The sequence below is a fragment of the Dinoponera quadriceps genome, unplaced genomic scaffold, assembly GCF_001313825.1.
Source record: "Dinoponera quadriceps isolate SergipeBrazil2010 unplaced genomic scaffold, ASM131382v1 scaffold1476, whole genome shotgun sequence".
In the NCBI taxonomy this organism is placed as follows: domain Eukaryota; kingdom Metazoa; phylum Arthropoda; class Insecta; order Hymenoptera; family Formicidae; genus Dinoponera; species Dinoponera quadriceps.
The window spans coordinates 1062649-1084690 of record NW_014555863.1 but is presented as its reverse complement, the minus strand read 5'-3'; the positions used below and the strand labels follow the sequence as shown (position 1 = coordinate 1084690).

General features: G+C 40.7%; 2 protein-coding genes across 4 annotated transcripts in view; one reads left to right on the top strand and one right to left on the bottom strand.

The window, feature by feature from the left end:
• The window catches only part of LOC106745636 (trithorax group protein osa-like), a 122385-nt gene extending 115579 nt beyond the window's left edge, over positions 1 to 6806 (bottom strand). Inside the window, exons 1-2 of the mRNA XM_014621425.1 lie at positions 6782 to 6806; positions 5591 to 6552 (exon numbers count right to left, since the gene is read on the bottom strand). Coding sequence (XP_014476911.1) covers positions 5591 to 5782 — 192 coding nt within the window. The 5' untranslated portion in view covers positions 5783 to 6552; positions 6782 to 6806. The remainder of the gene's footprint in view (positions 1 to 5590; positions 6553 to 6781) is intronic.
• An 11827-nt stretch (positions 6807 to 18633) lies between these two features.
• On the top strand, positions 18634 to 21098 carry LOC106745588 (maspardin-like). Of its 3 annotated transcripts, none has more exons than XM_014621308.1 (8): positions 18634 to 18923; positions 19336 to 19642; positions 19811 to 19945; positions 20065 to 20170; positions 20250 to 20370; positions 20443 to 20551; positions 20671 to 20919; positions 20991 to 21098. In XM_014621308.1, the coding sequence occupies exons 2-8, from the start codon at positions 19544 to 19546 to the stop codon at positions 21048 to 21050; spliced, it is 879 nt and encodes a 292-aa protein (XP_014476794.1). In that variant the 5' UTR covers positions 18634 to 18923; positions 19336 to 19543; the 3' UTR covers positions 21051 to 21098. The 3 variants fall into 3 exon arrangements, with proteins under 3 accessions (XP_014476794.1, XP_014476793.1, XP_014476795.1); XM_014621307.1 differs by having other exon boundaries at positions 18634 to 18962; XM_014621309.1 differs by lacking the exon at positions 18634 to 18923 and adding an exon at positions 18972 to 19263.
• The last annotated feature ends 944 nt before the right edge of the window (positions 21099 to 22042 follow it).

Below are 22042 nucleotides of genomic sequence, written 5' to 3'. Positions count from 1 at the left end.
GGGGGGGGGGGGGGAGAACACGATCGATTCGCGTTCCTCTCAGAAGGCGACCGCGGGGACGCGACCGCCGCCGACGACGACGCGCGGATAAAGGCAGGCGTGACCGCGAGGCGAGCGTGGACCAATCGCGATACAGTCATCCTCTTTTTTTTCTTTATTTCATTGAGGGACGCCCCTCTTTACCGAGCTTCGATGCTGCTGCGCCGCCGCGCTGGCCGCCGCCGACACGCCGTGATTCCCCACCAACGGAGCCGCCGACCGTCTACCTTCCGCTCTGCTGCTCGGCCACGCTGCTGAATCGGGATCACGCGCACCAACGTCGCCGCAACGTCGTGCAACGGATATGCACGCGCCTCCCCGCGAATCGCGTCCCGAGACGCGCTTCAATGCGTACCAGTAATTTCACGCCGCGGGAGGTGACGCGCCGGTTGGCCGGCGAACGCCGTAATTAATAGACAGATAATATTGAACGCGGTGGAATTCATTGAAAGAGATTCGCGTATCGGCGCGAGCTATCTCGCCGCCTTTCAATAAATTATCTAGATGCCCTGAGATATACGGGGAACTTCGCGTTGGGTCGTTTCAACTGTTTCTGAGCGTGAAAGTGCTATAATATAGAAAAGCGCGCGACAGATGCAATAAGTTTCGCGTGCGTATCGCGATACAAGAAACGTCGGTCGTCCCGTTTTGAGAGACGCGACCGAGATTTATGAATTATTGATTCCGCTCTTATTTCCACCCGTTTCTCACCATCCAGCGAATTGTACGTGAGACCGCTCGCGCATCTACCGCATTGCTTGCTAACGGCAAAATCTCAAGCTAACTCGTAGTCGATCTTTCCGCCGAAGAAACGATCGGCCGGCACGGTTCGATTCAATTTTACGATTGCATCCATCCTTGAGAAGAGAAAAAGGAAACGGGGAGGATCGGCCCTTGCAATTTTCGGCTTGACCTTGGTACGGTCCAACCACGGGCCGGACGCCGGTCTAAAGTCCCGGCGAGATATTTTATTTCTTCAAAATCTAATTATAAGATTTTAATAGGGCTATCGTAAAACGGCCGAATAATAAGGAAGATTCTGACTCCCTGCCAAGGCCGCACGTTTAGCAGCACGTTTCAGCGCATAATAGATCTCGTATCTTTTCACCGAGTCCTGTACAAGGATATATTTTGAGGTATTCGAGGTATCTAAAGGACATGACCGTTAAATCGTTTTCATTCAATTGCCTATCCTGAGAGATCCCAGTAGGATGATTCGACCTTGTAGACCTTCGGTGCGCTGTAGGGAGCTTGGGCAAGATAGGATAATAGAGAAATACTGAGAGACTATACATCACGATTTCTCTCTTACCGAAAACAAAGTAAGATATATACTTTCCCATTCCGCATCCATTAAATTTAATGGGAATATTCATCCGACCAGTGTATCGGCGACGAAGAATGCCGTCGTGTTCAGGAATGCACGGAAGATCGAATACAGATTGGACGCAGTTCGAATAAGCGTAAGCGGATTTTCATAATACGGGGAACGAATTTCCATGAAGGTGCACGTGGAAGCACACGGACACGGATGTTCCAAGGTTTCTATTTTAGTTGGGCGCATTTGCGCATGCGAGCGAACTCTCGTCCACGAGGACATATTCCAAACACGTGGGCGCACTCGAGACCTGCTACCTGCGCGTGTGATCCTCGCAAAAATTATTTCGCGATAAAGAGTCGCGATTATCGCACGAATTCGTTCCTTCAACGTTTGTCGTCATAATCGTCGCGTTTCTTTTTTTTTTCTTATCGCGGCAGCGCGTTATCAATTTCTCCGATACGCACATCCGACAGGCCCAGGTGGGACGCGCGAGACGCGTCACGGCCATCGCGAGGCGTTGTGCAACAACGCGCACGCGGCGGAGGAAATCGAGGCCCGCGGAATTTCGTGGACGCATTTTCGCGGTCAAGGTGGTGCGCCTCGCCAGACGACAATGCACGACTGCAAACTCCGCGTCCCGTCGTAACGAGACGTGACGTCACGACATGGCGTCTACAGGTGAACGAGCAGTGACGACGGCGCGGGTATACCGTAGGTGAGCGCATTCGCTAGTCGATCCGATTGGCCGAAGGGGGGAATCCCCGCCCTTGCGCCGTGCGTGCACACACGGCGAGCCAACGGACCCCCAAAGCCCCCCCTTTTGCCCCCTTGCCCTCCAGCCGTCGCCGACCTCCAACCTTCTCCCTTTTCGCCACTCCGCTCGCCACTTCTCTATCTCTTTCTCTATGAGTTCCTCTCCCTTTCGTTACTCTTCTCTTATCCGTTCCCTACCCCCCTCCTCTCTTCCCTCATTCTCTTTCTCTCGCTCTCTACCGTTTTCTTTCCACGTACAACTGTGCGCAGTACCGTCGACACACTGATAACGCGCATACAGAGATTCTCTCGATCGACCCTCCTGTTTACACCTTTACCTATACCTGCGCAACGACGAGTGTGCTCACACACGACAGGTCTCCCGGTGTTACCCTCTTCCGTCCCACCAAAATTATCAGACGCTTACTCACTAGTGTATGTATACATACGCACGCACATATACACACGCTACGTGGCATGCTCACGCGCACCTGTACACAAGTGTACGGGTTAGCGGTACGCGCGTTTTTTTTTCCAACGCGTTTCCGAAAGTCAAATCGCGCGTAGACCCGAATTCGCGTGTCAATGGAAGAACTGCGCGCGAGTCGTGAAAACGAGAAGAGTCATCATCTCCATCTCGCCATCCTACGACCGATAATATCAGTCTCCCTCGAGTAAATCGAAGCTCTATAAATTTCACTCACGACCAACAATTAGCGAATAATAATTTACGATGGTAATTACACATTGAAATGCACATACGAAATATGTAAAACGCGCATAGATAGGCGAGGGCCAATCAAAAGCCCTGGTGTCGTAAGGCACGAATTTAAAAAGACGAAAATGCAAGAATATTAAGTACAGTCATTTGGCGGATAATCGCCAAAAATAAAGAAACATTAAATACAGCAATTAGCTCTAATGATCGAGAAAAACAGAAATGTGTCGGAATATACGCAAAAGATAGTCGTACGAGCTTTCCGCCATCATCTGCATGTGCATAATTACTCTCGGTTAATTATATACATTTAGAGATTAACCGCGCGTCTCATTTCTCTGTATTAAGCCCGATTAATACGGAGCCGCTAAACGCGATATATCAATATAATATGTGTGTATGTTGTGTGTAATTATGTGTGTGGTATGTGTGTACTGATCAATATATAGGATATAAAATGGCAACAAATTCGCGCGTTGATACCCCATTAATAACATGAAACTTGCTGCTCGATCTTCTCTCTCTCTCTCTCTCTCTCTCTCTCTCTCTCTTTGGAAAAGTTTTGCGTACAATTTCTTAAAATTTAAGTTTTTTTCAATAAAGAGGGACAACTAAATAGAGAACGACGAAAATGGAACGCACGGGCGAATTAATTTTCGAGCGCTCGTTAATGCCGATGGAAGTCACGATGGAAATCGTAGTAAACAGATTCGTGCTCCTTGAGATTTCAAATAAATTGCCGCTATTAATATAGATTGCAGCAATTATTTGCTCCGTGCACGGAACGCTTAAATCGCGAAATCCCTGGATGCTAATGCTATGTTCCTCCATTACTCCGATTCTCCTCTCGTTCGAATTGCACCTCGCTCGTGAATAATTCTAAATGTAGACTTGAACGCGTTAAAAAATCGAAGGCTTCAATCGCTCGTCACGATACGATTCTTACCGTAAAATAATCAAGCGCACGAATTGTTGCGAATCACGAGGGATAAGAGTTTCGACCGCTCGCCAACAACCACAAATACACTCTATATATTCTCATTTATATTGCATTATTGTGTGGTGGCCACTTCTTTTCCAACAAAACTCATTCGAAAAAGTTCCGATGAAGCTGATTCTCTGATTTTCTTGCACATACAGTAAACAGGAAGTCGCGGCGGTTAAAAGTAAAAAAGTACAAAATCGCGGTATTTGATGTAAAAAGTAGTGCGAGCTAATCGGTCGTTATATCGAACGGTAAGAAATCACGTTAGCAGAACGTAATTTACGTATGCACGAATAACGGCTAGGCTGGATTACAAGTATAGATCCATGTAAACGTACTTCTCTTCGTCTCGCTCTCCTTGGTATCTCGACGAACGCTTTTTATACACACGCTGAAACGCGGCTTTTATTACGAGCGCGAATAATCGCAAGCATAAAACACGTATTCGACGTGCATGAAAAAACGTTCTCCGAATGAGCGAGCGTCGCGAGATTGACATTGTTTGTAAACTAATATCGCCTTGCTGGCGAGCAAATCGAAACGTTTCCACATATTTCTATCGTCGCGCGGCTCAATCGCGATAGTGATATTCGATCTCTCGACCCCTTGTGAAAGCTTTTACCCACAATTTCGAACTTTAAAATGCAAATTATTTGCGAGATCGGTGAATATGTACGATTATTCACGCAAATACGATAGATCTTATTTATAATTTCCAATGTATCTTTACTTAAGTTGTAACCGCAATAAAGAAATATGATGCAGCGACAGCAATGTAACGATATCATATCAGACAGGTCATGTACTTAATTAGGCTTTCCATAATTAATTTGATTTTTGTCTTTACAAAGGACCCACCTACTTAACATAGTATGCGATCGGAACGAATCGATGCGATAGGAATACAAAGATAAAATTGTGCAGCCCCTTGTATAAATTGACGACTGATTTGAGTCTGTAAGTTTGTTGTCATTTTTATAAAACAAAAAGTTCGCTATTTTTATATTAATGTTATGTTTCCGAGCGTCGTTACCGTCTCTGTCCCTAGTTCTCATCGTATAAAATTAGATGTTGTATATAAATATTAATCTTTTTAACAGTACATTTTCGCGATTGCATTTATTACATGTAGTTTATAAACATTTCAAGATATATTTTGTACTCAATTAGACGATCGCTTCGAATGATGTTTCATACGATACTCTCTTCGATATCTTTGAATTTGACGAGGGCTTTGCATTAATGGTTAATTAATTAAATATATCTAAAATCTCAAGAAACACGAATATCGTCCTTCGAGCGAAGATGAAGACAAAATACAACACTTCACGATTGAGAATGGTGAAGCAGGAAGACACCAGGAAATATTGCTCATGATAATAAATTGAACCATCACTTCTGTTTTTTTGTTTTTAATTAAACCACGTCATGCGAGACTGTGTGTAAACAACGATAGAAAGAAGGTGACGAAAGGACGCTGTAATAATCAGAGCAAACAGTAACGATCGAATATGATCGAGTACGTTTCTACATCTTCTAGTTTATACTAATGATATAACGATTTTTGTGGGAATGGTGCGATCACCTATTCGCCACTTTTCAATTTGTCCGTCTATCTAATCTAACGTCTATCTCCAAAGTCATAAATTAGGTAGCGAACATAAAAACGATAAGAGAAAGATGCGTGGACACAGCGTTTTTGTTTTTCACTCGGAGGAAAAAAAGAAACCCTACGAAAAACAACGTATCTGTTTAAGCGTCGAAGCGGCCTTACCTGCTGGCTTTCCTCTTCTATTCGAGCTTCCTCTCCGTTCGCCGCCATGGACGCGGCGACCCCTGGGATTCCTGAACGTCCTGGATTCTCCGGGATCCCCAGGTTCTCCGGATTTGCTGGGATGGCCGGGTTGTCCGGGTGTTCTTCGTTACCCGGATTTACCGGTTCTCTCTCCAGGTTGCGGAGATCCATGACGTGGACCGGCTCCTTCTTTACCCGAATTTTGGCTGTTTTACCGCCACGCGGTGACTTACGAGATGAGAGACACGCACGCGCGACCGTCCGCGCTAACGAGATTCACAAAACTGCCGGTGCGGGTATACGCGGTCGCGATACACGCGGCGACGTAGCAGCGGCGCGGACTCGACTACACAAACACGTGGTCGACTGCCGCACGAGCGAGATATCGCTCCGCCGCGACGACGCGCTCCGTCGGCAAATTCGCGCCGGATACTTCGCGGAAGGAAGGGGCACCAAGTTACTGTAGTTAGGTACCAAAGTAACGTTGACGCGAGTATCGAGCAAATATACAGGCTATGAACGGACCCACATCTACCGATTTCACGTTGTGTGTTTCGCGAAGTACGAGTACCGAGGTATCCGAGTAATATCAATTACCGGGACGTCCAAGCATCAGAGCGATAAATGCGTCGGTATCGCGAGCAAATATAAAGCACACACGTTGGGATCGCAAGTGAATATGATTCGAGCGAGAGCTTACTCTCGCCGTGATCACCGTATTCTTCTCGCTCTGCTTCGGAGTTGTCCTCGGGATCCTGGGTCCCTTCCTTCTCCAAAGTGCACCAGGGCGCGAGTTTGCGAGTCGCTTTCTACGAGCGTGCGTATACACTCTCTCTCGTCGATGTCGTCGTCACACACGATACAACAGACGATGAAATATCGCTGATGTGTTGTTGAAGCACGGCGGAAACTGTTCGGAACGAAGTGATGCGAACGCGATGCTGTCACGATGCATACTCGAATAAGAATGAACGGACTGTGTAACCAAAGGGGCTGTGTCAAGGGTGCGAGAGAGAAAGGTATAGGAGATCTGGGATGTGCCGAAGGGTAGGGGAGTGATTGGAGGGAATGCCTGGACAATATCGGGCCAACGGGATTCGTGAGACAGCAAGATGGAGGGAATGAATCGCGTCGCGCGCAGCACCACCGAAAATTTTATGGTATAATTACCGGATTCGCACGGCCTCGCTTCCTGACACGATCACGAGCTCCGACGACTTGCTCCCCCCTAAGTTCGCTCAACGTGAATGCGCGCGCAACGGAGCGAGAGGGAACGGACGAAACGACGCGGCGGAGGCTGCGAGGATTCGAACACGCTCGCGTTCTACCGCGTTCTGAGGCTCCCGGTGGCGGCAGTTTTCTTCACCGTCGGAAATCCCTTCCTCACCGGCTACGTCACGCCTTCCTTGATGAAAGAGGGACAAGAGGCGGAGTTTTCTCACTATGGTTGCGAGTGTAAGTGGGCGGTTACGAGGCCGGAGCGCCGCCTGGTTACTTCTGTAATCTCCCCTCTCCTTACACCCCCTTCCCCAATGCCCCCCTTTCCTGAACTTCTCCGAGCATCTCTTATCCGATCTTTTACAGGATACCGCTTTTCCTCCCACGTTTCCTCTCGTTTCTATCGTATCCACACATGTCGATTAAATAACGCGGAATCGACAGACGTGTGAGTAATATCCCTGTGTTTCTACCGTGATTATTAGGTAAAAAGTGATCGTTATGCGTATGTAAAAAGTATCGATGCAAGAATAAATAGTATCTTTCACGTTGATTCCGATCCCTGAACGAGAACGTCGGCGCGTCACGCCTTCATTTGTAAGTACCGAGCTTACATATTTTTGTTTTAAGTTCCATTGAAACAATAGTTTTTTTTTCCAATCAAATAACATAATTAATCTAATAAAATAAAACTTGTAATGTACCAAATAAATATTATTTCGTTGAAAATCAAATTTTATTTTCTTTAGATAGTAGTGTTTTGTCATCAAATAACATTTCGTTTAATCTAACTCTAATCTCTTTGAAATACAATATTTGATGTAAGATAAAATGTTATCCAATATAAATCAAACATATCCAAGTCAAACAAATAAAAATACTAAATTCAAAGAAACCGTTCTCCCTGCATATATAAAATATTTTCCGTAAATAGAAATAAATTCTATATGATATAAGAAATATCTCAGTATCTAAAATATGGTCCCAGCGAGAAATGTCTCGCCGAATCGACATCAATTTGACATCGATTCGATGTTCATTTCTTGCTGGGGTCAGCATTATGTGAAATTAGTTGGCTAATTGATTATTTCTGTTGTTTTCTAACAGGTCACAGAATCGAGCACGTAAAGATTTCATAATCATCTTTGACACGTTTGAAATTTCTGCTTACCCGTTTTGTAACTTGTTAAAAAAGAAACAGCAGAAATAATCAATTAATCAACTAGCTCAAGTCACCCCTATGCTGTATTATTCCACATACAGAAAATTACACGATTTTCAGCTTTATACATAATCCATAAGATTGGAAATCGCATAAGTAACTCTTATTAAAATGATAGGATTATAAGAGCTATAATTGATGGTGATTATCAATATCACGGTAATTATCATGATTTTACGCTTTATTAATTTGTTAGTTTGATTTTACGCTTTAATAAAAATTGGCGATCAATTAGATCACTTTCGATATAGTCCAGACCTCGCGTCATTTATTATTTTATGAGATTATTTCTGGGCTTTTTCGGCTTTAAAAGAAAAAGAGTTGAGAGGAAAAAAATTTAACACAAATGAAGAAATTTAATTTAGCACATCCGCTATTCTGCTACGCTTTTCAAAAAGTGGATTACGGCACGTATTTCAGAAGCTAGTGGATCGCAGTAAAAGGTGAAATTTTACTTGAAAAAATTTATAGAGTGAGGTTAATTATATTTTTCTCTCACGCGATAAACTGTAATAAGATTTGCCAGCAAAGTCAGAATTTAGTGGAAAAAAGGACATTTGTTTTACCTTAAGTAATATTACAAAGAACTCTCGAAAAGTTAGAGGATACGTATTTTTATATTCATCATGTGTCGAGTTCGGTGTGCCAAGCGTGAAATCGGCCGTACAGATTGCACAGTATCTATATTATCTCGCGGATGTATGGCTAATCATCGGTAAACAATTTTCTATGTTTACTCGCGCTTGCACGCACGTCTACCGTGTGTTTCCGTACGTGCGCCAGCGAAGATAACAATCGAAATCCGAAGAATAATGTTTAAATGTCCGTCATTTTCCATATTTTCGAAATGAAATTACGGTACCAGATTACACGTGTTTGAAGGGACCAAACCGTGTTGTTAGCGCGGGATGCTCTACGATTATTTACACGTACGCGCTATTGACAGACGTAGGAGGCTCCTTTCTAACGTGTTGAATTTACCGCGCTGCAATCTGCGAGGTGTCCGTCTTCAACGGCAACGGCTTTTCTAATGTTTTGTCGAGAGTCAGTCTCCGATTGGAAAGCGTCATGTTGTTGCCATTTGGCAGTTATCGATAAGAAACTAGAATTAAAACAAGTATTTTTTATCGACTTGTTTTCCATGAATAGTGCTTTTTATTCCCCTGTATGTTTCGATTAAAATGAATATTCCGTTGAAGATGGGAATGGTAATAACTGATAATACTGAGGAGAAAGTGCGATTCTTCCTTAAAATAGAAGGATCATAAAAATAGAGTAAAATATGTTTCACAAGTTTCGCTCTCGAGTGAATTAATATCAAAAATCCAAAATTTGACTATCATTCTGTGTTCTCAAACATCTTCATGGTATGTCGTTCAATTTATCTCGACAACAGACATTGGAATATCAATAAATGTAACATATTTCACTTAAAAGACTTTGGAGATAATTGGATAAGAGGAATTGGAGTTAATATAAGTATTGAAAGAGAGAGAGAGAGAGAGAGAGAGAGAGAGAAAGAGAGAGAATATTGAAGGAATTACATATACCTATCTTTTACCGAACATTTATCTATCTTTCTTTTTTATAAAAATATTTGTTTTTCATATTCCGCGATTATACTCCTATCCTTTTCAAGAATATTAACTTTTGTTCGTTTGTTGAGACCGTCCGGGATCGAAACAAAAGATAGTTATTTTCTGCTGTCTCCTGAAGATAATTTCTTTTCTCAATATCCGAAGATTATTTCCAAGAAGAAATTTTTAATAGCATTTGTGAAATATGGTATCGAACAAACAATTTCGCCGAAAGAAGTCCCGTAAATTCAAAAAAATTTCAGGATAGCTATTTTTTGTCGCATACAACCCTATTAAATCATGATAGCAAAGCAAAAAAAAAACATATTTTTTTCTTCGATAGAGAAGCCTTTTCCCTTCGAATGTTTCGTATATCGCTGCGCGGGAGATACGAACGTGAGTTAGGAATAAAAAGTTCCCGTTCATACTTGAAATTTGATGTAAAATTTAGATTTAGATTTAGATTAAAAATTTCACTCACAGCCGGCTATATTCGGGGAATACAGAAGCTTTAAGGATCGGTAATGTTCACGCGTATGATCATGACGCGGATCGTCGCCTAGGAGAAAGACAAAGAGCAAGCAAAAGGAGGAGAAAGAGAGAGAAAAGAAGAGAAGGAAGAGGCGAAGAGAAGGATGCGGCTCGATACCGGTCAGCCAAGCGCGTTAAACTTTAGCTCTCTCGCCGTTTCGTTCTTCTCTCGACTGTGCGGGCAGTTAACACCCCGACGGCTGTTTGATCCCGTCAGTAATAAGGCCCATCTCGGACCGTTTCGCGAGATAGCATCCTCTTGGCTTCTTACTCCTCGTTTTCCTCTTCTCTGCCTTCTCAACCACGTATATCCCTCCTCGCCCTTCCACGAGTCTGTTCAAAGAATAAGATTCTAAAGATCGCGTTCTTTGGCACAACGATCGATCGATTTCGCCTAATTATCTCTACTGATTTACTCGTCTGTTTTCCCCCCTCGTTCATCGATATTCTTTATATAAGTTATTTACAAAATTCCATATTCCGCTATTTATATTCAATATACGATGGAATTTGTTTTAATAGATTAATTGATATATTAAATAAAAAGATAAAGAAGAATCTCATTCGCAAATTGCTTAATAATCCACAGTCGTAGGTGGTGATACGACTTGATCTCTCTGTTACTATAATCGAAAACATTCACGTCTGAACATTTGACTGCATTCAATTGAGATAACCGAGGACAATCTCCTGAACAATGAAAACTTCCTACAAGAATCTTTCTGTTTCCACAACCGAGTTTTCGTCTGATCACCAAAAAATAGAATATTTGAATTGTCGTAACCCAAATGTAGTTACGCAAATCGAGTCTCTTTTCGTATGTCTGGACATTACAGTTAGGGCTGCTAGTACAATTTTTTCAATTTTATACATATACTTTATGCATAAAGTAAAAATATCATAGGAAACCCTAAAAAATAAGCGTTAAAACGTATACAATGCCTGCTGTGCACCCTAACGCTCCTTTGTTCTCGTCCTCTATATCCGACTGAGCGATCCTTCTACACGTTTATACGTACATCTGCATGCGCACTGCATCACATACACAGTCAAGATAGCACACTCGGTGTGTATATGTTGCTTGCAGTACAAATTGCAGGTAATTGCAGCCCATGGAAGGCTTCGAAGGCTCTGCGCGGCGGCGGAGACGGTCGGAAAGAGAATGAGATGACGGAGGTAAGAGTTGGGAATACACAAAACTAGGAATTTTATAATCTGGAAGGGAACACGATGTTACCTACAGAAATGTCACAGTCACATTCTTTTTGTTGCTTACTATCTAACGTTTGCCTCGCTATGTATTATGAAAATATTCGGAATGGATCCCGGTCTGACTTTTCTATTGTACAAGGTTTCTTTTTTCTTAATCACTACCGAAGAAGGAAAATCGAACTAGCTCAATAAATCAAACGAAAGAAACCGAATGCTTAATCATGTAGAAGATATCAATCACTGTCATATTTACATATTTTGAGAAAAAATTTATTCGTTTCTTCAGTGGTTTTTTGTATCTATTTTTGGAGAAAATCACCATATTTTTAAGACCGCCGAATAGAAAACTTTTCTGACAACCCAATTCAGGCAACCAAACCAAATAAGTGGAACAGTCTTGTCATCTTTCCAGAAGATTGGTCTCTATACATTCTGTCTTCTTTTCAAAAGATTGTAAGTCTCTACATTCTCATCAAATATATGCACACTTTCTGATTATTAATATATAGACAATATTCCAATGAAAATGGAAGACGTATCAAAATAATATATCATTCAAATCTAAAACGTATCACTTTTACATATCTGATCTTAATTGTGTATAACATATGTTCAATTACATAATTTAATTATAAACTAGGATGTTATCGTGTCTGATAGATATCTCTGAATATAAAAACACGTAGTTAATGGCCTGTCCTACTTCCTTGTAGCACTTCTTCGAATTAAATAGTAAGAGCAAGCTATACAAAAAGGTAAAGTATCTATTCTCTCTATTCATTTCTCACATCTATTCGTTCCTTTTGCTTGCGCAAGGCTATTTCTATTTCTGGTAAATTTAATTTCTTTCTTCTTTTGATTTATTTTGTTTTCTTCTTTGAGAAAACTTCTTGCCTTTCTTACGGCTCAATGGCCAATTTTTTACAGTTTAACATTTACTTTTTGCATTTTGCTGTGTGATATGATCCTAACAGATCACAAATTTACGGATTTAGGTAGATTCAATTTTTTGAATATTAAGATTCGAATCACTATTGTTCGTTTATTCGTCGTGCATCGCTAGAAATAATTGTTACGGAAATGTTCACCTAACGATGAATATGTTTTTCTTTACAATATACCTGTGAAGAATTATATTTACGTTTCGCATCAAAGATACGTTATTATCGAATTTGCACAGGACATGTATAATTTATGCCGATAACGTGCATAATATGAGAACACGTACGTCCACGTGTTTCCTGCTCATCCGCCCGTATGTGCCTGCTTGACTACGCGATCGGAAGGAAAATCGAGCACGGGAATGACAACGATCGTGAGGGCACCAACTTTCAACATATTACAGAATTGCCAAGTTCGTTAATCCGGAATAATCCATCTTGTTGTTATTTATTTCTATTCGAATGATACGTATGATCATAAAATACGTATGATCAAAAAATGAATTTTACTATATTTATATCTCTATATATTTTGTAATCTCTGTATAATAAAAAAAAATAACCTATCGCCCGAGTGATAAAAGTGGTAATGTTGAAATAGATTGACATATACGTCCAATTTTATGTACACAATTGTTAGTGTGATTCCAAAAGATTCCGAATTTGCACCTTATCGTGAATCAAAAGCCAATCGAGATGATTAAAATAACAGAGAGGAAAGGGGATGAAGAAAGGGGAAGGAAGAAAAGAGAGAGAGAGAGAGAGAGAGAGAAATGTACGTAAGTATTTGGACGGTTGATTTCTAAAATACAAGAGCGCGATTAAATTAGCTGAAAGTCAATTATCTAACAGAACGTGGATCGCTCGTCGCGCTTGGCGTATGTCCAAACACGTATAATCGGACATGCTCATAATTATACGAAGCGGACGAAGAGGGCTCGCGGCCACATCCAAAGGAAGGATGTTTGAGAAGCCGCGCCTCGAAGCGTTCTCTTATTTCTTGGCACCTTCGATTGACAATTCTCAGGCTCGCCGCGTGCTAGCGGTACGAAGCTGGATTATTTGCTCTATCTTCCTCCGCGAGATCTCTCGTCACCTTCTTTTCACCGCGGGAACTTCGCGGAGGAACTCTCCGTTCCTTCCCGTCTCTCCTCCTCTCACTCGTCTCTCTTTCTCCGTCCCCGTTGTCGACGGTATATACGGCGACCGTATACACCGTATACACCGATGCGTAAGGATGTACCGAGAATGTACGTTGACTATTACGGCCCCTCGCGCTTTTATAGCCCGTCTGGGTGGCGCGCATACCATCGCCATCTTGTTAGCCGCGATTAAATATTGATGCAAGAACAGATATCCAGCCGTCGAGAGCGGTTCTCCCGTTCGCGGAATCGCCTCGCGCGAGAATCTAGGGCGGTAATTTCCAATTTACGCTTACATATGCAGCGCACCGACTTCCTTTTTTTTCCTCCGTTATCCGCGGAGATTATCTGTGTGCGCGTTCGAACGACACGGTGGAAATAATTCACCGGCGGCGAGCGTGCGTTGCGTACAATTTATAGATAAATAACGAGGCTCTCTCGCGAGAGACAGAAAGAGAGGGGGAAGGGAGGAACACGGAGGCGCGTGGAGTCGCGTCGACGCGCGAGGCGACGCCGGTGAATCGCGATTCCTAACGGACGCGTTGTTAATTTGGCCCTCGCCGGTGCGTGTCCATTATTGTGCAAATTGTCGACGAGGCAGATTGCGCGAACGCCTGACAATGGGGGATCGTGGCTACGCGCGCGAGTCTACGCGCCGGTCTCTACGGGGCGTTAAACCACCCCATCGTTAGCGTGACGAATCAACCGGAAATTCCAGCTTTCGTCGCTTCCGTATTCACTCGGCGGCCTCGAGAGACGATGCGACGATATAAAAGGAAGAAGCGTTGACCAAGTCGTTGCCGAAGGAATTAGCCAAGGCGAGATAATGCCGAGCGACGCCTAGCAGATCCCTCCTGTCGGTTCGATTGTCATGAAAATATTTTATTTTATTCCGGGAAAAAAGGGGGACGCGACAGTCTCCGCAGTGTCGCAGCCTGTCTGTTTCCAGATAATTAGTGATCGACGGCAGCCGAGATCCTATAAAGAATTACACAGCAGCTGAAGCTGCTATGTAAATCCTTAAAGGTCCACTTATTCTTTTCCTATAATTGCCCCATCTATACTTTCCCTGCGTCTTCCTACAATCCTTTTATATTCAGATGTATGCGCACGTTTCGTCACGCTAGTCTATAAGAGAAAAAAGCTAATATAATAGCTCCGTCGAAAATCATGTACGAGCGGATATTGACGAAGGTCCTCTCGATCCGCACATTTACGCTTTAATACGGTCTATTACTGACGGTGATCTTATCGTTGGACAAAAGAACAGGAGACAACGTAAACTTAACGTGAGAACGATCCGATTCGCGAAATATGCGGCCGTCTTCTCCTTTCTGCATGTTGCTGGAACATTAGCTCTACAAACGTTACAATTGATTTTGTAATTTATCTCATGAACGCCTCCTTTCACGACTACGTTACTTATCGTACACATGCCGGAAAGTGATTATCCGATTTTATTTACCATCATTCGCACGTTTAACTATTCGTAAGCGAAAAAAAAAGGATTGGTCGGAATCGACGAGGGGGAGTAGAAAGGCGTAGGTAACGAGACGGGAGCGAGACGGGGAAAGATTGCCCCGAGAGGCGAGACAACCGTGAGGAGATCGCTTTCGGGATCATTAATTATCCTAGAATGCGCGAGAACGGGCAAGATATATAGAGGGAGGATGGTAGCAGCAAGGAGAGTGGAAGCAGCGCAAACGACAAATAGAAAAGAGAGCGAACGAGACGGCGGATGTCGCCACTGCAAACCGAAATTACAGTCGAAGATTAATGGCTTGACGCTTTATTACAGACATTTATGGCTGTGACTTCTAAAATCCTCGCAAAATTATCCTTGCCATCTCTCGGACTTACAGATGGGCTTGGGTACTATTGAGTTCATCGGTTTACGTTGTTTAATTTATACCTGCTTTTTTTTCCCGTAGAGCTGTATTTTACCGATGTTATTTCACGATGGTGAAGAAAAGTTTGTTTTATTGAACTCAATGGCTCTCAATTTAATTTTAAACATTGACCCACGCTTGCCTCTTGTAAATACAACAATTGCTTAATCACTTAACAGTTTGATGAAATTCTTTACCTTAACACAAGGAAAACATGGGATTGGACGAGTACCTGCAGAGTCGCTATAAATGTGAAAGCGTGACGAAACCTATGTCAATCATTATTCGTTTCTCGAAAAAAAACCTTCGAGAAAATAAATATATTCTCACGCTGGAATCCGACTACGTTTGTTCAGATTTTATTTTCCGTTTCTGATATTTCCCGTGTCGTCATTAACCGACGACCCTATAGTCTGTTGTCTCTCTCACGTCTCGGCACTTCGACGAAACCGGGACGATATTGCTCGGAGAGGAAAGGTGCAGACGAGGTGCGGCGCGCGGCGCGAGGGTAATGTACTAGCGAACCTGCCAGAGAACCAGGGATGGTGGTGGTTGATTTTTTCATCCCCATGCCCTCGACGTACACGTGTATACGAGCGCGACTGGAATTCGTTTAGCCTCCGCGGAGACGGGCAATAACGATTTAGTTTCCTGAAAACGAGTTCGCCGGCGTAATTCGTTAATGTATTCAGCATGGAACGTAGGCCTCTAAAAAGCTACGGAACGCTACGCCTTTGACGTTGATCCTTTGTGCCGTGCACGTGTATAGTCGTGAAACGCTCGCTCGAGCGTTCTCGTCACTAACACCCAATTATAGCCAATTAATCGTCCACCATTATCCAAGCATTACCGTTTGATTCACGCCGTCGACTTATTCACGGAACGCGTCTTCTCGTCTTCTGAGCGCGATTCAAAGCGACGAGTACGTTCGAGTACGCGGCGGGTACGCGCGGCATCGCAAACGTTTACATTGGCAGACCCCCGTAGTCATTAATAACCGATACGCGGAGCTTCGTTTCTGTCTCGCGTTAATTCGACGTATCGAATCGAACGACACACCGCGCTCGTTAATCTTCCGTGCCGAACCGTCACTCCCAGCGATTTATTTAAAGAAGGCGCGTCGTTTTTTTTTCTTTCCTTCTTTCCTTTTTCCCCCGGCCGGTCTTTTTCGTCGTGCGCACAGAGCAAACGCTCGGACTAAAGTTAATTAATGCGAGGAGGTACCATTGGTATGCGGGTACGGCGCGATAACGTATCGGCGCAGCTCGCGCGCGTAGTTTTGCGCGGATCTTCGCGCTTAGTGTTTGCGCCAAGCGAATCTCCTAATAGTATATCGTACTCGGTTTGCTCGCGTCGAGAAGTCCTGTTTGCGGTACTGTTAAAGATACATAATTAGGTATGAGTATTGTGATATATCTGGCATTTCCAACTCCGCCTCGTTAGCGATGTACTGTGGAAAATGAAAAAATTCCTTCGAGCTTTTCACGTAGAACGCACGTAGTGTTTTATCGTCACTTTTTGACGCGCGTTAAAGATTATTATTTAAAATGCATAGTTTTTACAATTTTCCACCTCTGCTAACTGCGACGAAAAACTGATCCTGGGGGATAGAGGGGGTGAAACGAGGTGATGGAAAAGCGGCGGTCGGATCCCCCGAGGTAATAGCGCGAAAGTTCCGACATCGTTAATCTTGCACTTCGTAGGTAGACGGATAGATAGTATGTACGTGTCGAATACGTACAGACGTACATCCGTATTGCTACATACATCGACGGAGCCACACCCCTAACAGCGGTGGTTACGATCCCCTTTACAGCTACCCCCACGGTTCGTTTAAGCATCCGCGTGTTCCCCGCGTTTAAAAAGTTCCGACAGAATTTTTAAACATTAGATAAAGAGAAAAATGTACGATCGGGAGAATTGCGTTTTCAATTTGCGCATATGAGATTTATAGTTTATATTATTTATATTGTGTTATTTATATTGTATGTCTGACAAATTTTCTATCTTTCCTAATTTAATATTTAGAGGAAAAGGTGATATTGCAGCCCCCATTTATATTTTGTACAATAATTTTGTGAGTAAATAATATTTGAAATTAAAAACTTAAAGACTGTGTTGGTCAATTGATTCTAGACTCAAAGTTATGAAATATTTATTATTTGGGACGTCATTTATAAAAATATAGCGACACTGCATAATGAATCGAAGAGAAACAAGGATGATAATGTGGCCCTCCATTAAAATAGATTTAAAAAATTAGTTTTAAAGAAATACAGTGCTTTTTTACGAATTTATATATTTATTCAAAATAAACTCTTTTAAAAGAAATAATAATAAGTATAACCGTGAATTTTGTATGTAGATATATATATAAAGTGTCGAAAAAACAGTTTCTACAAAACAAATAGACATTTTTAAATTTAACTAGAATTAATGATTTTTCAAATAACTACTTCGATATGAAAAACGAAAAAGAAGCTGCATTAAATCTATTTTAGTAAGAGGCCAAATTAACAAAATACCCTACTAATATATTACTATTATATTATATTTAATTGCATAACTTGAAATTTTGAGGGTCGTACGCGAAATATGTAAGTTTATAAGTTTACTAATTTTCCTGCGTGTATAATCTTATCTCAAACAAATGTTACAAAAATACAAAGCCGTTTCATTGGTTAGATTTTATTTTAAAATGATTCATTACTTTTGTTTGGAATAAAATTATATTTGTAAATAAATTAGCTTCGTAAATTTAATTTTGGACCATCTTATAACGATTATAATGGACAGAACGATAAGAACATAATAAAACATTATGTAGAATGGACGGATAAATATTTGTTTAAGATATGAGAAAAAAACGAATACAAATTATCTCGATAAATACGTGAGACTAATCTATATTTATAGAACTCGTAATTCTATCAGAATGAAATACGATCGCGTCTATTATATTTCGAACGCTCATATCGGAAACCTGGTCGCGTTAGTCCCTAAGATAAATCAGTAATGAAGGAGGTATTCACAGATAAAATACAACGCCCAAACAAAAATCACAATAGAAACTATTTTACTATGTATCGAAGTTATCGGTTAAGATCGAGCATATGTTATCGTAAGATTATTTCTTAATCTCAATCGCCGGTATTGAGGTTTGTGATAAATTGCTATTTATCACAAACCTCAATACGCTTTTAACACGCTAAGATAATATGAATGTTTCAACCAACGGTCGGTGATTCAGATGCGTGCTCTTACCGCTCGTACTATGTATAGTTATTTGAGGTTATTCTATAAATTGTTGAAAACATTCGAACAAATGAATGAAACGTGATGTCAATGCTGTGAAGATGGGGCGTGACGTTTTCTTCGAAAGGGGAAGTTTGGGAAAGTTACGATACGGACAATACAATAATAAGGGATCACTACGCTAGTGAATCACGTCCAAATGGTCTTGTCAATTTTATTTGCTCGAAAGGTACCTACAGTGTGAACAGTGCATGGTGAATAATAGGAACAGTTTGGCCCGATCCTGACGTTACCTGTGATGATTTCAAAATATCTACATTTCACGGTAATTTATCTACGTCACGGTTCCATTAAGACATCCCAGGTACCTGTGAGCACGAATACTTTTCACATCTTGGAAACAGCTGTTTAACCTTTTCAGCGTGCGGACTTTACGGAGCAAAATGAATTACCACTGTATCAATTTGTCAAATTACTCGGCATGACCAAAATAATACGTTGCGGGAGGAAAGCATTTAGATTGTGTTCAAAATTTCTCTCTAAATTTTATTCGTGTTTTATTCGATGCGTCGATGAAGTCCACAATTGTTGTAAAGGTTAAGACTGTTATCTTACACAAAAAGAATAAACAATCACCATTGTCTATCTATGAGATAAGAAAAAAAGTAAAAATATAAGCATATATGGTACTAACGCAGCAAAAACAATAGTGATCACGAAATTCTCGACTACTTTAGCGGCTTGGTACTTGTCGTCCCGTTCAATTGGTCGCGTGTCAGCAAGGTGTACTTATTCGGTCGAAAGCATACAAGAACACATCAACTGTGTTACATTAATTTGCCGCTTACGGCGTACGATATCTAGAACGAATGGAAAGTTGGCTCATCGTTGGACAACGATAACGCGATTTGACGTACCGAGTGATATCGAAGGCAGAAAGCAAATATGTCGTACTGCAGCGAGCTGTCACTCTCGCAAGAATATCAGAGTTTTCGCAGTTCTGTACCTCTCAGAAAAATCGTCCTCGACGCGGACGACTTGAAGGTATGTTATCTCGTAATTGGGATTTCGGATACTTCGATAAATAGTTATTTTTTATCAGTTTAAGTCATTAATAAAAGTACATATGTGATTTTTATTATGAATATCTGTCAAGTAGAGATGATCAAGTGGCAAAATGCCATCATGAGCTTTACGATGCGATTGTTTCAGGGATGGAAAGTGTATGATTCTAACCAGAAAAATATCAAGTGCCCCCTCATATGTCTTCCACCGGTCAGTGGTACTGCTGACATCTTTTTTAGACAAATATTAGGTTTGACTGCTAAAGGTTACAGAGTTATATCAGTGAGTTGAATGTATATCGGATATAGAAATCCTGAAATACATAATTATATATGATACTGAAGCGCTAGAGCTGAATATCTCATTTAAAGTGATGATGACCAGAAATTTTTTGTTTACAGGCTGAGGCACCGATATACTGGGGTGTGAAGGATTGGTGCGATGGATTCAGAAAACTGTTGGATTATTTGAAACTAGACAAGGTCCATCTCTTTGGCGCTTCATTAGGTCAGGATATACAAACAAAACACTCGTTCTCTTAGGTAACTTATAACTCGACAAATGAAATATACGATTATGTTCACAGGTGGTTTCCTGGCACAGAAATTTACAGAGATAAATGCGCACTGCCCTAGAGTGGTATCTTTAATTCTATGTAATACTTTCACAGACACATCAGTTTTCAGTTACAATGATTCCGCATCAATGTAAGTCAGATACGCATACATACACACACATACAAAGCTCAATATGTTTTCCATTCTTGCCTATATTTACAGATTTTGGATGTTACCATCTGTGGTACTAAAGAAGATGATAATGAGCAATTTTACAACGGAAAAGGCTGACAGAGAAATTATAGATGCAGTCGATTTTATGGTGGAAAGGGTATGGATTCCTTATTTTCTTCAATTTACAAATAATGACGAATAAACAAAAAATTTCACGAGCAAGATATTTACTCTAAAAATTTGAATTCTATGTACATTGCAATTCTTACTTTGTAGCTGGAGAGCTTATCGCAATCTGAATTGGCTTCCCGTCTGACAATGAACAGTGTAAACAATTATATACAACCTCAAAAAATATGCCATTTACCTGTGACAATAATAGATGTATTTGATGATTATGCTTTAACAAATACAGTCAGAGAGGAAATGTATAAATGCTATCCAGATGCAAAATTGGCACACCTGAAGAGTGGAGGAAATTTCCCATATCTAAGTCGAGCCGCTGATGTTAATTTACATTTACAGGTAAATTTATTGAATTGTATTTATGTGGATATGTCTTTATAGGCAACAAGTATCAGAGGATTTATTTACAGGTTCATCTAAGACAATTCGAAGGCACAGAATATACAGCTTTGAAATCGACTGATAGTTAGCGAAGTATGTTCATGTTAGGTAAAATTAAATATTAATTAATCCCAGTATGCTACATGATCTCTTTCTCTCTTTCTCTTTGTACATAATTTAATAACGTTGTTACTTCCATAAAAAAATCTTCCCACATAAAGTCAAAATATTGCTGTGAAAATAATAACAAAGAACAATACGGAAAAAAATCTTCGGTATACAATTAAAGAGACAGATAATTATATATAATAATATATAATTATATATAAGGCATCATATATAGAATGTCTATATATAAAAATATATAATTATATATAAAGTGGTGATACAGTTATTTATGATTATATATAAATATATATAATCATATACATGTTTTTATATATGGACATATTCGATATATAATTATGTATGAAAAATTTTTTTCCTGAGGAATATAAAAATTCTTATGAGCTCAATTCCTATTAAAAAATAGAGTTACACGAATGAAAATACGTTCTCGTGTCAGAAAAAGCACATGCTATGCATGTTATTAAATAAGGATGCTCTGCATTAATCGTATGTAGATGTTAAGAGTATGATGAAAGCTTGCGCCTTTTACATAAACTCGAGTTTGTGATTCCTAATTATATTTGTATAACATGTATCGTAAGTGCACTATTATGAAGAACAAAACATTATACAGCGTTGTTACTTAATATATTATAGAACGTATCTTAGTTCTTTAAAATATAAACATTTATATTTTGTTATATTTATATTTTCGTCTGTAAGAAGTGTGTCCTTTCAATTATCCATTATCACAAACTCGAATACTTTAATAATTCACTATATGTCGATATTAATAAAAATAAGAAATATACTTTTATACCGAATTTTAATCTTATACAGTCTGTATTATTATTCCCCTTTAAAATTATAGCATATTTTAAAGCAATGCGATTATGGTATATGAAGTAAAAAGTTGACCGTAGTTTACTAGGTTGCCTGACCGGGAGACCGTATAAGAACTTGCTTGGTATCG